The 16,290-nt window shown below is 43.4% G+C and overlaps 1 protein-coding gene across 1 annotated transcript in view; it reads left to right on the top strand.

Moving 5' to 3' along the window:
* LOC126449333 (uncharacterized) overlaps positions 1–16,290 on the top strand; it is a 235,835-nt gene that overhangs the window by 81,978 nt on the left and 137,567 nt on the right. Inside the window, exon 4 of the mRNA XM_050091016.1 lies at positions 14,467–14,697. Coding sequence (XP_049946973.1) covers positions 14,467–14,697 — 231 coding nt within the window. The remainder of the gene's footprint in view (positions 1–14,466; positions 14,698–16,290) is intronic.

Here is a 16,290-nt window from a genome sequence, read left to right on the forward strand (position 1 = left end):
AGACCGCGTGAGACGACGCTTCATCCAGTCCCAAACATGCTCAATGGGGGACAGATCCGGAGATCTTGCTGGCCAGGGTAGTTGACTTACACCTTATAGAGCACGTTGGGTGGCACGGGATACATGCGGACGTGCATTGTCCTGTTGGAACAGGAAGTTCCCTTGCCGGTCTAGGAATGGTAGAACGATGGGTTCGATGACGGTTTGGATGTACCATGCACTATTCAGTGTCCCCTCGACGATCACCAGTGGTGTATGGCCAGTGTAGGAGATCGCTCCCCACACCATGATGCTGGGTGTTGGCCCTGTGTGCCTCGGTCGTATGCAGTCCTGATTGTGGCGCTCACCTGCACGGCGCCAAACACGCATACGACCATCATTGGCACCAAGGCAGAAGCGACTCTCATCGCTGAAGACGACACATCTCCATTCGTCCCTCCATTCACGCCTGTCGCGACACCACTGGAGGCGGGCTGCACGATGTTGGGGCGTGAGCGGAAGACGGCCTAACGGTGTGCGGGACCGTAGTCCAGCTTCATGGAGACGGTTGCGAATGGTCCTCGTCGATACCCCAGGAGCAACAGTGTCCCTAATTTGCTGGGAAGTGGCGGTGCGGTCCCCTACGGCACTGCGTAGGATCCTACGGTCTTGGCGTGCATCCGTGCGTCGCTGCGGTCCGGTCCCAGGTCGACGGGCACGTGCACCTTCCGCCGACCACTGGCGACAACATTGATGTACTGTGGAGACCTCACGCCCCACGTGTTGAGCAATTCGGCGGTACGTCCACCCGGCCTCCCGCATGCCCACTATACGCCCTCGCTCAAAGTCCGTCAACTGCACATACGGTTCACGTCCACGTTGTCACGGCATGCTACCAGTGTTAAAGACTGCGATGGAGCTCCGTATGCCACGGCAAACTGGCTGACACTGACGGCGGCGGTGCACAAATGCTGCGCAGCTAGCGCCATTCGACGGCCAACACCTCGGTTACTGGTGTGTCCGCTGTGCCGTGCGTGTGATCATTGCTTGTACAGCCCTCTCGCAGTGTCCGGAGCAAGTATGGTGGGTCTGACACACCGGTGTCAATGTGTTCTTTTTTCCATTTCCAGGAGTGTAGAACAATCATGTCACTAAATATGGTCAATAAGACAGGGAATAAAATGAAAGCGGTTGGTAGTAACAAGGGATCTTTGTATAAAGAGCTGATGAAAAATCTTTAAATCTGTATATATTCTGACATAGGCATGGCAGAGGAATCATAAACATTTTACAAAACGATCATCGAGTAAACACCACCAGTGTCGTTAAACTGGGAGCTACTGTGTGTTAAATCATTAAGAACTGCTTCAATAACAAATGATGCAAGATATTAATAGCAGGTGCCAACAATGTTGATAAAAATGATCTCAAAGGAATCACAAGATGCTTAAGGAAAAAACTGATGTTACTTGAGAAGCAAATGGTAATTGTTGTAAAAATTCCGCACACATACGGCCTTCCAAATTTCTCCCGTGTAATCAAAGAGATTGAGAAAGCAAACAGACTGTATTACAAAATCTACCCAGCCTTTCAGAACACATTCTTCCTACACACAGGGGATATGGACTGTGAACTCTTTACCAGGCATGTTATGCATCTTAATGGGAGGGTAAAAACTGTTCTCTGTAAAAACAGAATCATTGAAATGATGAAGAGTACTCCTCATACATCTAGGTCAGCTGCTATTCCTTTAACTCAGATAATCTCAACAGTTCCCTAAAGTGCTAATCATGTTCATACAACGTGCAGTGAAGTGTCACAAATCTCAGGAACATCATCAGAGAATTCCTCTCAGACTGACAGTACACAAACAGTGTTAACACCAGATACCTCTCGATGAATATATCCCAGGAAAAGTTTTACTAGCACTCTGAAGACAGCGGCAGCAGTTCTGACCTGGCATATGGAAACGAATACTACACAAGAAACAGCACTAGCAGCAGCGTCCAATGAAGTGAGCAGAAGGTAAAAAGTGCCTCCTTGCCATCCAAATGATTTTTTTGGTAGAAAGCAGACCAAGGAAGAACACCAGATAAGCAGACTCTGGATGTTATCTGAGATAAGTGGTTCATCAGAAAAGACTAAAAGTAGTAGTAATAAGCAGGACAAAACCAACTTTCTTCCATTACACGTAATGCATCATAATGTTCAATCTCCAACCAAAAATTACAAGAACTAGAAATAATATAGCCGAGTGGTCTAAGGCACTGCAGTCGTGGACTGTGCGGCTGATCCTGGCAGAGGTTTGAGTCCTCCCTCGGGCATGGGTGTGTGTGTGTGTTTGTCCTTATGATAATTTAGGTTATGTAGTGTGTAAGCTTAGGGACTGATGACCTTAGCAGTTAAGTCCCATAAAATTTCACACACATTTCTTTTTTTAGAAATAAAACCAGACTCTGACCTAAAAATTGCTGTTATCAGGATAATGAAGCACTGGCTAAAAAACAGCAAATGGAAACTGTAAATTCCCCCACAGTGTCGAGGGCTAGAACAGACCTGCAGCCATTCCTTGCCTGTCACAAGAGGTGTCTAATAGGAGTCTTTTTTTATTGGGTCAAGTTTTTGTACCTTGATCGTGTGAATGTTTTTGGACTTTTGAAGGTTTTGGCTCTTTTCTCTGTTTTGTTTTTAATGCTTTTTCCTTCACAGTTTTTGGCTTTTTAAATTGTTGTACACTGTTTGGGTTTGACCCCCACTTTCCAAATTTTACTGAAGTGTGGGCCATTTTGGGAAGGACACCTTACTGTGGTGATCTACTTCTCCACTGTGCAAGGTTACCTTTTGCATCTACCAATCAAGTGGATCTACCTCTGCACCTGAAATCCAGCATGGTAGCCAGTCTGTTGTGGTGGGGTTGTCATGTACCCTCTTGGTGTTAGCCCCCTAACAATATTGGGATCTCACTGCTGATGCCTGAACTGTGACCTCCCCATGTTAGCCAAGGAGTAGATACCTGTGTTATTTCAGGGTATGGGGACTCCGGGCAGTGGCTACTGTGCCAGGTGGCCTTTGCATTGGCGGAGTGGTGCTCCCGTGGCTACTGTGCCAAGTGGCCTTTGCATTGGCAGAGTGGTGCTGACGGGGGAGCCTCCGATTAGAGAGTGAATAGCATCGGGGCGAATGATCTGCTGTGAAACAGATCAAACTTATTGGTGACTGTGCCAACAGCCTGTCTCATCAGTCAGGAATAGTGATTTTAATGCAGAAGTTTACAATCCTACTGTTTTTCCATCACTGGCCATACCACAACATGAGAGTCACACAAGAAGAAATGGAAGTAGACAGTTTGCCAAGCTCAATGGCATTCAAAGTGTTATCTTCCTCCAGGACCAAACACCTCAAACTGATGAAGAGCTGCATACTAATATGGCATGATGTAGAGTCAATTTTGTTCGCTGCATGCAGAAGGGATCCAAGGATAATAGAGTGGACACTGGAGCTTTTATCCTAGCTTTAACATTTTGCCTGAGAAGGTCATGGTTCATAGATGTGATGTCCATCACTGAATAAAAATGAGGACGCCCTATATTATTCCAGTTTGGTGAAAAAAAAGTATGATACACGAAAATGTTATCCTTCTGCACTGTCCCATGTTTGTAATTGAATTTGTACCTAATATGTGATTGATATGCAGTTTCTCCTTGACACAAAATTGGTTCATGCAATGAAACAAATTATTGCTGGTCCGCATCATTTTAAGATTCCTATGCTTACAATGTGTAATTGTGATGGGGTAATAGTGGGGAATTTTGGAAAAGATTACAATGAACAAAAGATGATAAAAACTTAGGGAATCTGTGTCCAGTCTAACTTACTACTGTTCAAGAAAACGAATAACAACTCATGGTAACTACTTATGTTCTTTATGTAAACTGAATGAGTTGTTCTGGTATATTTCTCAGAGTTCATGACTGTCAAGATTGTTGAATTGATTAGATGCTTTACTATTGACAGTGTTTCCTAGCTCAATTTGTGTTGTATAGGGTGAGCCATGGAATACACTTTTTTTTTTTTCAAATAAACCTTAGTATGTTGATTAATTCACTTTTTTTTAAACTGACACAATAGAAATGTACAAAAACAGACAACTAAGAACAGAAGGTTGGGCTAAAGGTGAATCGACATAAAACAGAGTTCATGCAGTTTGAAAATACTGACTGAGGAAGATCTGAAACTAGAGGAGCAAATTCGGAAACAACATGAAAACAAGTAATACATCAAGATAAAGCAAACTGGAGGCATGTTGTTCATAAACACTGTACCCAGCTCGATGGGAGTGTAGAAAGATATGAGCAAGAAGAATTTTCTTGACATAGATGGCATGATGTTCAAGAGTTCAACAGCTAAGATAGTTGGAATCATGATTCGATGTTAATGGCATAGGAAGTGACATCAAGGAACGAATAGCAATGGGAATGAAATGAATGTATTCCTTCAGGGAGAAGCTTAGCTTCAAATCAGTACCAGTGAACACTAAGGTGAGAGTATAATACAGCGATATGTACCAGCAATCGTGTATGGTTTATAAACCTGTCATGACTAAACAAGAAAAGGAATAGGCTAACTATTAATATTTGAAGGAAGAGTAATGTAGAAGATACTAGGACCCAGCTGAAATTAGACAGTGGTGGTGGTGGTGGTGGTGGTGGTGGTGGTGGTGGTGGTGGTGGTGGTGGTGGAGGAGGAGGAGGAGGAGGAGGAGGAGGAGGAATGAGCAAATGTGCATCTTCACACAAAACCAGTAATACTACAGAAGCTGAAGAGCAAAAAATAATCCAGTGGGCAGGCCATATAGCCCATATTCCAGAAGAAAGACAGGTGAAGAAGGTACTTGAGGGGAAAGCAAACAACAGATGCTCCATAGGATGACAAATGCCGTGCTGGATGGACAACATGGTGAAGGACCTGGCAGCCCTGGGGATGGAAAACACCTGAAGGAATTGCGCACAAAACAGAAAGGAATGGGGGCAGTTTATGGAAGCAGCACATGGTCTGCAGGATCCATGATTGCTGGATACATATGTATGTACTGTTATTTGTACAAATCCAAATGTTCATGTTTTCTATTTGATTTTCATGGTCACTTCCAATAACTTATGCCATCCAAATTGTGGCCATTCTGTCAAATACATTTTTCAACTCTTTTTCAATAGTCAGTCAGGCACATAGGCATTGTTCAACCAATCTGCCTCTCCCCCTGTGGGTCCAGGGGTCAGAATAGGCCTGAGGTATTCCTGTCTGTCGTACGAGGCAACTAAAAGGAGTTTCACACATTTTGGCTTTTATATGACAGTCCCCTGCAGGGTTTGACCTCCATTCTTCAAAATTATCTTGAAGAGTGAGCCAATTGGGGAAGGGCACCTTACAAGGTGCATTGCGTCCATCGTGCATTGAGATCTTTAGCCCACTTTCTCGGTGTCGCATTGCAGTCCTGCCCATTCTCCATCTCTTGGGCGAGGACACCTTCCTGGCTGCGTTTTACACCATGCACTGTGCAGTGCCAATTTCTGTGTCGACCATCACTATGGACTTCTTTGTACCTGATATCCAGCACGGTAGCATCTGTTGTGGTTGGGCCACCATGTACCCTGTTGGTAGTAGCCCCCTTACCACACAGAGATCACTCTGCTGATGACTGCGCCGCTAACTCCCCATGTATGCCAAGGGGTAGATGCCCATCCTCCTGGGGCATCGGGACTCCTGGCAATGGCCATCCTGCCAGGTGGCCTTTGCTGCGGCTGTGTGGCACCCATGAGGAGGGCCCCTTGTTGGAGTGGGTGAAATCAGGGCAGATGACATGCGATGAAGCGTAGTCCATCATCTCTTGCTGGTGGTGAAACACCAGCAGTCTCTGAGCGATCACGAGCTCAATTCAGTGTGCAGAAGTATGACCCAAATCGTTCCCCTCCCTGGCCACACTCTGGGAGGAACGTCAGGCTAAGGATGGCAGCAGATCTTATTCGCCCTGGTACCTTGTATGTTAGAGAGCTGATGGGGAATCTTCCATGATGATGAAGTCTCAGTTTTTTTTGTTGAGAATTTAGAGGACAAGTTCGGGGAGGTGGAGGGCTTGTCCAAAATGAGATCTGGGTCAGTCTTGATCAAAACAGCATCCTCTGCTCAGCCACGGGATTTACTCGCTTGTGACAAGATGGGGGATGTTTCTGTAACCATCATGCCCCATAAGAGCTTAAATATGATCCAGGGTATCATATTTTACAGAGACCTTCTTTTGCAGTCTGTCGATGAGCTGCACACCAATTTAGAGCGGCTAGGTGTACATTTTGTCCTGCGTGTCTACTGGGGTCTGAAGGATAATGAGGTTGCCACCAGTGCCTTCATCTTGGCCTTTGAGGGTGATACATCTACCGGTGTGATGTAAAGCCCTATATCCCTCCCCCCCTCCCCCCCAAATCTGGTGCTTTTTCCGCTGCACTTGCAGTGTCACATGCGGACGCCCATCACAACCCCATACTCAACGTGACCCACCTCCCATCTGTGTCAACTGTGGAGAGCACCATTCGCCTTGCTCGCCTGACTGCAGGATTTTCCAGAAAGAAAGGAAAATCATGGAGTACAAGACCTTGGACAGACTGACCTACACTGAGGCTAAGAGAAAATTTGAACAGGAACTGTAACGACTATAATTGAGTGTCAGGTGTAGTTTACTTTTATGTCCTAAACTCGGTCTGTAGGGAAAATGTGCCCTTCAAACCCCTCTTGAAGCTGTGGCTGTCAGAATAATGATGACACAGGAGTAACTGTCTGCAATGTATATCTTCCAAAGATGGTGCAGTACCCCTGAATGTATTAGCTGCACTGATTGATCAACTCCTTAAACCTTTCCTACTTGTTGGAGATTTTAATGCCCATAACCCCTCGTGGGGTGGTACCATGCTTACTGGCCAAGGCAGAGATGTTGAAACTTTACTGACGCAATTCCACCTCTGCCTCTTAAATACTGGGACCGTCACACATTTCAGTGTGGCTCATGGTAGTTACTTGGCCATTGATTTATCAATTTGCAGCCCAGGACTTCTCCCATCTATCCACTGGAGAGCACATGATGACCTGTGTGGTAGTGACTACTTCCCCATCGTCCTGTCACTGCCCCAGCATCAGGTACGTGCCCATATGGGCTGAGAACAAGGCAGAATGGAGAACTTTCACCTCTGCTGTCACTGCTGAATGTCCTCCACATGGCAACTTCGATGTGATGGTTGACCAGGTGACTAGCACAATTGTTTGTGTGGCAGAAAACACGATCCCTCGCTCCTTAGGGTGCCCAAGGCGTAAGCGAGTCCCTTGGTGGTCGTTCGAAGTCGCCGAATCAATTAAGGAGCATCGGCGAGCTTTACAGCGGGATAAGCGGCACTCTTCCCTGGAGCACCTCATAGATTTTAAACGGCTCCATGCTCGTGTTTGCTACCTTATCAAAAAACGGAAGGAGTGTTGGGAGAGATACGTCTCCACCATCGGGTGCCACACATCACCTCCCCAAGTCTGGGCAAAGATCAAACGTCTTTTCGTGTACCAGGCCCAACAACTGTTCCTGGTGTTACCATAATTGGCGAGTTATGTTCCAACCCAAATGCGATTGCTGGGGCACTTTGCCCGGGCCTCTGCATCGGAGAATTACCCCCCAGCCTTTTGCACACTCAAACAGCGGCTGGAAGGGAACGTCTTCTCATTCACTACATGCTACAGTGAATCCTATAACGCTCCATTTACAGAGTGGGAGCTCCTGAGTGACCTTGCATATTGCCCTGACACAGCTCCTGGGCTTGATAGCATGCACAGCCAGATGATTAAACATCTTTCATCTGACTACAAGCGACATCTTCTCATCATCTTCAACTGGATCTGGTGTGATGGCGCCTTTCCGTCTCAGTGGCGGGAGAGCACCATCACTCTGGTTCTCAAACCCGGTAAAAATCTGCTTGATGTGGATAGCTGTCGGCACATCAGCCTCACCAGCATTCTTTGTAAGCTGCTGAAACGCATGGGATGTTGGCGATTGGGTTGGGTCCTGTAGTCACATGGCTTGCTGGCTCCATGTCAGGGCAGCTTCCGCCAGGGTCAGTCTGCCACTGATAATCGTGTGTCCGTTGAGTCTGCCATCCGAACAGCCTTTTCCAGATGGCAACACCTGATTGCTGTCTTTTTTGACTTGTGTAAAGCATACGACATGACTTGGCGACGTCATATCCCTGCCACATTGTATGAGTAGGGATCCCTGGGGACCACTACTGATTTTTATCCGAAACTTCCTGTCACTCTGTATTTTCCGTGTCCAAGTTGGTGGCTCCCATAGTTCCACCCCATATCGAGGAGAATGGGATCCCGCAGGGCTCTGTATTGAGTGTATCCCTATTTTTTGTGGCCATTAACGGTCTAGCAGCGGGCTGTCAGGCCCTTCGTCTCACCTTCTCTGTATGCAGATGACTTCTGCATTTTGTACTGCTGCTCCAGTGCTGCTGTTGCTGAGCGGCACCTCCAGGGAACCATCCACAAGGCGCAGTCATGGGCTCTAGCCCACGGCTTCCAGTTTTCAGCCGCAAAGTCGTGTGTCGTGCACTTCTGTCGGCGTTGTACCGTTCATCCGGAGCCGACACTTTATCTTAATGATGATCCACTCGCTGTAGTGGAGACATATCAATTCCTAGGACTGGTTTTCATTGCTAGATTGACTTGGCTCCCTCTTCTTTGTCATCTTAAGCAGAAATGCTGGCAGCACATCAATGCCCTCCGTTGCTTGAGCAACACCAATTGGGGTGCAGATAGCTGTGTGCTGCTGCAGCTCTACAGAGCTCTTGTCCAATCCCGAATTGACTATGGGAGTGTGGTTTATGGTTCAGCAGCACCTTCAGCATTGCCTTTACTTGACCCTGTGCACCACTGTGAGGTTCAATTAGCTACAGGAGCTTCTTTAGGACGAGTCCAGTGACCAGCATACTGGTGGAGGCTGGTGTCCCTCCACTGCAGATGAGACGTGTGCAACTACTTGCCACTTAACGCAGCACATATTCATAGTTCCCCTGAGCATCCGAATTACTGTCTCCTTTTCCTGACTGTGGCAGTCCATCTCCCGCACCAGCAGCCCAGATTGGGGCTAATGACTGCGGTTTGCATGTGGTCCCTTCTCTTTGAACTGGAGTCTTTCCCTTTACCACTTCTGCTTGCGGTCCATTCAAGTACGCCTCCATGGTGTACGCCTCGGCCACGGCTTCTTCTGGACCTTTTGCATGACCCTAAGGATTCCGTTAACTCTGCTGCTCTCCACTGTCACTTCCTCTCGATTCTTGACGTGTTCCGGGGCTCTTAAGTGGTTTACACCGATGGCCCAATGGCTGATGGTCACATAGGCTTTGCATTTCATGGAGGACATGTTGAGCAGCACTTCTTACCAGTTGGCTTCAGTGTTTTCACTGCAGAGCTGGCGGCATATCTCGTGCTCATGCCCTGGCGAGTCATTTCTCCTTTGTACTGACTCATTGAGCAGCCTACAAGCTATCGACCAGTGCTCCCCTACCACCCTCTGGTAGCGTCCATTCAGGATTCCATCTATGCCCTGGAACAGTCCTGCCATTCCATGTTGTTTGTGTGGATCCCAGGACATGTTGGAATCCCTCGCAACGAACTTGCTGACAGGCTGGCCAAACAGGCGACACGGCAACCGCTTCTGGAGATAGGCATCTCTGAAGCTGACCTGCGTTCTTTCTTACATTGCAGAGTTTTTCACCTTTGGGAGATGGAATTGCATAACAGAATGCACAACAATCTGTGTGTCATTAAGCAGACTATGAATGTGTGAAAGTCTTCCATGCAGGCCTCTCGGAGGGAATCAGTCGTCCTCTGCCAGCTCCGCATTGGCCATACGTGGCTAACGCATGGTTACCTACTCCGTCGTGAGGACCCACCTCAGTGTCGCTGTGGCTCCCAAATGGCAGTCGTCCACCTCTTGCTGGACTGCCCTCTTTTAGCCATTCTGCACCAGACTTTTGACTTTCCCAGCACCCTGCCTTATGTGTTTGGTGACAATGTCTCCACAGCACCTTTAGTTATATGTTTTATCCTTGAGAGTGGGTTTTATACTTCTGTGTAGGTTTTAGTGCATGTCCTTTGTCCCTCTGTGTCCTCCACCCAAGTGCTTTTACGGTTGAGGTTTTAATGTGTTGCAGAGTGGCTGGCTTTCCTTTTTATTCTCACAGTTGGCCAGCCACTGTAATCTACTTTCATGTTTTACTCCCTTCTGTTTCTAGTGTCTCTCTTGTTTTTTTGTCCTCTTTTGTTCCTTTTAGAATTCGTTGCCTTCCCTTTGATCTTGTGGGTTTTCCTTTCTTTCCGTTTTGTGTTATATGGTTCATCCATTTTATCCTCACCCTTGTGGCATTGTTTTATTAGGAACAAGGGACTGATGACCTCATAGTTTGGTCCCTTCTCTCTCTTTAAACCAACCAACCAACAAAGCAATCTACCTCTTCTTTCATGACATCTTTCAATTCCATTAAACTTGGTGTTTGTTAACACAGACATGCTCTTTCAAATACCCCTGCAAAAAAGTCACTTGCAGACAAGTCTAATGTCATCAAAATGAGAGGTAAGTCTTACCATTGCTGGAACTCCAAATCTGTTGTCTGATGCACCACCAGCATTTTATACAGATGGAATTATAAATCCAAATGTAACTTTTTCTTGCAGACTTGTTTCTCATCCACAGCATCCATTTTGATGTGTGGATCATCTTATACTCCTGATGATTGTCTCTCTCACAATGATGATGATTTCAGGTGTCCATGTTTTCTTATAGAGATGTGGTAGGTGCTTCTTAAAAATGTTCTGAAAGCTGTAATCCATTGTAGGAATGCATCGTCACTTGAAGCTATGGAAGTAATATAGTGACAAAATATCCAGACTTGACATTTGGTACAAAGGTACTGTCTACAAACACACAATGCGTTAGCATCCGCCATTCCGTTCATACTGTAATTGTGGTCAGTGTCAAAATGAATGACAAATTCCTTGTCTCTGTTACAACTATAACAGTTGTTGTACTAGCCAATCTAAAAACTTTCATCCCCATATATCACAAGGTATATGGTTTTGTGGCATCCAGAAATTAGGAAATTAGTAATTAGGGAATCAATAATCCACTTCATTACTATGAAACAGAAGTCTTTAAGAGCAACAGAAAATTTTAATATTTTACCACTTAATAAACTCAGGGTATGGCCTGTTTTATTTATTGTTCATGAACAGTTAAAATATGGGATGGAAATTAAAGAAAAAACTGCAGTTCTAAAAGGTACTGTCAGTACTGCAGTTTAACCCACAGCCAAGTGCTGACTGGAGGGACAGTCACATGACATCTGTTTCTGTTACTAAATATCAGAGTAGGCAAGTGCATATAATTTTGCAAGCCAGTCACACAGTGGTGGGCAGGTAATGGAACCCCACAGGGAAATAAAAGGCAGATTGGTAGGCAATGCCAGTGTGCACTTCACATGTTTTTTTTTTTTATGGTGGGGCGACTGGAAGAAAAGGGGTAGGGTCATCTAAGATTTGGAGGCAGCTTTGATAGTGGCTATTTCATTGAGTTTGGGAATGCAGTTGCAGATTGTAGCTCATATTGGTAGGATGATTTCTACCACTCGGATTCAGAGGCCATCATGTTCTTCCTGAAGATGACTGGCTGAAATGAAAGACAGCTTGTCTTTCTAACAGTGTGGGAGTTGAGATAGTGGTTTGGAACACCATTCCCAGGATCTAAACTGCACACAAGTAGCTGCTGCTGGTGTAGTGGAGTATGTGTGGCATTCACACATGGCTTTTTTTTAGGATAGAAAAATCTCTTGACAAACCTTTTTAAAAAAGTATGTACTGACAATGGAAAGTGTAGGGTAGTATCATCCCCATTAGTCACAGAGCAATAGTATTCATCATTGCAGAATGGAGAAAAAAAATTTAATTCTGTATTAGTCACCTACAGAAGCATCCACGAGAGGTTTCAGAACTAGTCTTTGATAAACAGTTATAATTCTCACATACTACCACAAACAGAAAGTGTAACAGATTCCAGAAGTGATAGAAATGAAAAGTAAATTATGATTGCTATTTGTGTTGTAAATATAGGCTGGACTTTGATGGTGAAGGTGTGTTTATTGCTAAAATATTGTTTCTAATGAGATTAGTACAAATCTAAATGCAGAAAAAAGGGTTGAAGATAATTGGTAAATTTGGATCAAGTGTGGTAACTGGTTGCTTTTACAGTTCCCTCATTCTCCTCCCCTTCATGTCTGGAGCCATAGTGATGGAACATTTCAGGAAAAACTTAAAGGCACACTTACATATTTTTGGCAATGATTTTGTATTATGGGGAAATTTGAGCTGAACCAACTATACATGGGGCAGGAAGTTTGCACATGTGTTCCTGTGATATTGTACAAGATGCCTATCTTCAATTTACGTTGAGATGATAATGAGAGAACCAACTCAGTGAGGGTAAGGTATTGAATCTCATGGTTATAGACTGGCCTGAAATTTTTGAGTGAGTTAGCTGTCAGGAGGGAATCAGTGATTATAAGGCTGTTATAATGTTCCCGAATATGGATGTCAGTAAGAATGTGAAGAAAGGTAGGAAGACATTCCTTTTCAGTTAACATGACAAGAAAATTGGATTTCAGCATATCTAACCAGTCTGCAACAAACATTAGTCTGCATCAAACATTCAGCCCTGAGACTAAAAACGTTGAGTATAAATGGATTAAATAAGGAGTATTATACAATAAGTCTTTGACAGGTAGACCCATTCACATATTAGAAAGCATTCAGAGCCAAAGAGAGTTTCACCAAGTTTTTAGGAGTAGCCAAAACTGTGCTGACAAACAAAAACTGAATGAAGCCATATGAGCGCCATGAGACCCATATATTAAAAGGGTTCATTGAATTGATAAGTATGAACATGTATAAAGTCAGTAAATGTATGAGAGACATGTATTCAGACATTCAGTGGCCATACCAGCATCAAAGTGGAGGGTAAATGAGGGAGGGCTGAAACACTAAATTCTGCTTTTTGAAGCTGTTTCATTCTGCAAGACGTACAAGGTTCCTCCTTCCTATTGATGTATGAATATTAAAGTGACAGATACTGAGATAATGACAATGGGATAGAATATCAGCTAAAACTGCTGGACAGAGGAAAGCTGGATGGATCTGTCTGGCTACCTACATGATTCTATTTAAAGTAGGTGAAAGAATTTGCTGCTCTTCTAGCAGTAATTAGTAATGATCACTGAAGGAATAAAGAATTCCACGTAATTAGAAAAATTTGCAAGTCACTCCCATTTCCAAAAAGGGACATCAAAAAGATGCACACAACTAAAGGCCCACATCACTGATGTCTATCTGTGGTAGAATTTTGAAATAAGTTTTATACTCATGTGTTATAACCTTTCTGGAGACTGGAAATCTGCTTTATAGGACTCAAAGTGGATTCCACGAACAATAGTCTTGCGGAACCCAGCTCATCTCTTCCTTAAAGAGACCTAGATGGCTCTTTAACATGGTGTTCAGTTTGTTGCTGTGATCCTTGTCTTCCAGAAGGTGTTAGATACAATCCTGTACTATCACTTATGAACAAAATATGAATGAATAGAACATAAGACTAGATTTGTGACTGGATTAAAGCATCCTAGCAAATAGAACACAGTGTGTCATTTTTAGTCGTGAGAGATACCTTAAGTCGTAAAAGTAACTTCGGGTGTACACAGGACTACTACCATTATATAAAAGCTAGTGTTTACCTCTGTGAACAGAGGATGCAGGATCTCTTGCTTACTAAAGGCTTACCCAACTGAATTTTCTTTACTGTAGATTACTGTAGCAAATGATCAGCCGTTCCTTTCAACTGTAACTAATACATCCAATCCATGTTTTCTCTCTGTTTTCATTTCTCATGATCTTCTAATGAGTCTTTAAACTATGCAATACTTTGAAACATCCATTTCTCCCACTCTGATACTATCTAATGCCAGAAGTAAGATTCCAAAGTGCAAAACCTAGTGAATTTTCAAATATTTTATGTATCTGTCAGTCTACTCTCAATTTTTCTACCTCAGCTGATTGTGTTTCAATTTTTACTATTCCTTTCTTTAAAAAATCAATGGTTCTTCTACGGTTGCATTATAAAGGCCTACCAAAAATCAATGCTGGCTGTTCTAATCCACACCACCATTCCCAGATGTGCTACAATGTATTAGGATTCTAGTTGGTTGTTAAGAAATATAACCATGTATGTACACAGCAGCTGTTGCATTTAATAAATAATTGTGTGGGAGGAACATCATGTGTTCAAGTTTCTGTGTAAGAGAGTACATTTTTGCAGGTACAGTGGCTGTGTGCTCATTGTATATGTTGTCTGGTCCCCAGCTGACATCAACCTCAAGAACTGATGGCACAGGAGAATCGTGCAGTAGGCAAAGTGGACAGGATTGTTCTTGGTCACCTGGCAGCCATGCACATGCAGGGCTGCACACACATGACTCTTCTCCAGAGGTCCAGCACCAGTATCAACAGGGGCAACAGCAAAAGTTACAACAGCAGCTGCAGCCGCAGCCACAGCAAGAGCAGCAGCAATTACAGCAGGACCAAGCATTTTTGGTATGCAAATTTTGTTCTGTTGAATCAGCAGCAAATAATGTTTTTCTTTATAAAAATATACATCACTTCGGTAACTGCATGAGCTGAGCTCAGTTGGTATCTCACTTTTCTATTAATTTATATTTCACTTTTGAATTAATATATTTCATTTATATTTCACTTTTGAATTAATTTATAATTGTAAACAAGGTGTTTGTTTAATGTTTACTATGATCTTAAGTAACCTATCCAAAAATGACTTGTTCATCAAGAAGTACCTTGAATAAAACTGTGACATCAAGAAACAAGTGCTTCATCATCCTAGTAGCATCCATCACAGTTACATTTTATTATGTGGTAGTTGAACTGCATTTCATGGATACATCTACCTTGTGAAATTGTCCTGACATTTCATGTAAATATGTATCATGTACATTACCTGTGTGTGAATTGTCATCTAACCAGGCACTATTAAAGCAACTTTCATCGACTGGCTTGAAATTAACTTGGTAGTTTGAAACTATCTGCAGGCATAATAATACTCAACTGTGACAGAATTACTATAAAGAGATTATGCTATCCATGTTGTTGATCCTGTCATGACGCTATGTTGGAAATACGTAGAATCTGTGAAAGAGCTTGTTGATGACAATTTCGTTTATCAAAATATTGTACATCATTTGCTACAACAACACTGCCATTTTCAGGAGAACTTTTCTCCTGGAAAAAAGTTAAAAAATGATTAGAATAGGGTCCAACAGACGATTTGGAAGTAATTTTCGATGAATGTGACACAAAACTAATGAAATTAAAAGTATAAAATGAATTATCTACAGTTGGATCATGAAGATGGCTTAAGGGCAGTGCCTATCAATAATCATGAAATTAATGAGGCAATATTGTAAGTTAAGGGGGTGTGGTGGTAGGTAGCGAAGTGAAATTGTCTGTCTACTAAGAACTGCTGTAATTTAGATACATCCTGTTCATGTACCATACTCCAGGTATCCCAGTATTTGCATTCCAAATCCTGTCGATATGGTGTACCGCTGGATTTTAAAAGAAAACCACTTATTGTCAAAATGTCATACAATTGACCATGTGAAAGAAAAACATGTCTTGAAGTTTGTGATGTGGTTTCATGTCAAAATGAGGGATCATATGCAATGAAGACAAATTATATTGAAGAAACAGTAACATAAATTTCGTATTGTAGAATAAGTTGGCCATACTTTAATCTTTAACAATGCTACAGAAACTTCCTGACTGATTAAAACAGTGTGTTGGCCAGGTCTCAAATGTAAGAACTTTCCGTTTTGAGTGTTTTTGAGCTATCACAAGCTGTGAGGGTGGGTCTTCTTGGATAGCTTGCTCAATTGAGCACTTGCCCACAAAGGGCAAAGGTCACAGTTTGAGTCACAGTCCAGCATACAGTCACAGTCCAGCATACAGTCACACTCTGGCAGAAATGTATAATTAGTGCAACTGACATATAATTCATGAAAACAAAGCCCTAAAGAGCTTCACAGCCCTATAAAAAATTCATGGTGTGTTGATTTTTTGTCTGATCAAGCTGTGACTATGAAAATTGGTGATGGTGTTAGTCCTTCTCTACAA

The sequence above is a fragment of the Schistocerca serialis genome, chromosome 1, assembly GCF_023864345.2.
Source record: "Schistocerca serialis cubense isolate TAMUIC-IGC-003099 chromosome 1, iqSchSeri2.2, whole genome shotgun sequence".
NCBI classification, from domain to species: Eukaryota; Metazoa; Arthropoda; class Insecta; order Orthoptera; family Acrididae; genus Schistocerca; species Schistocerca serialis.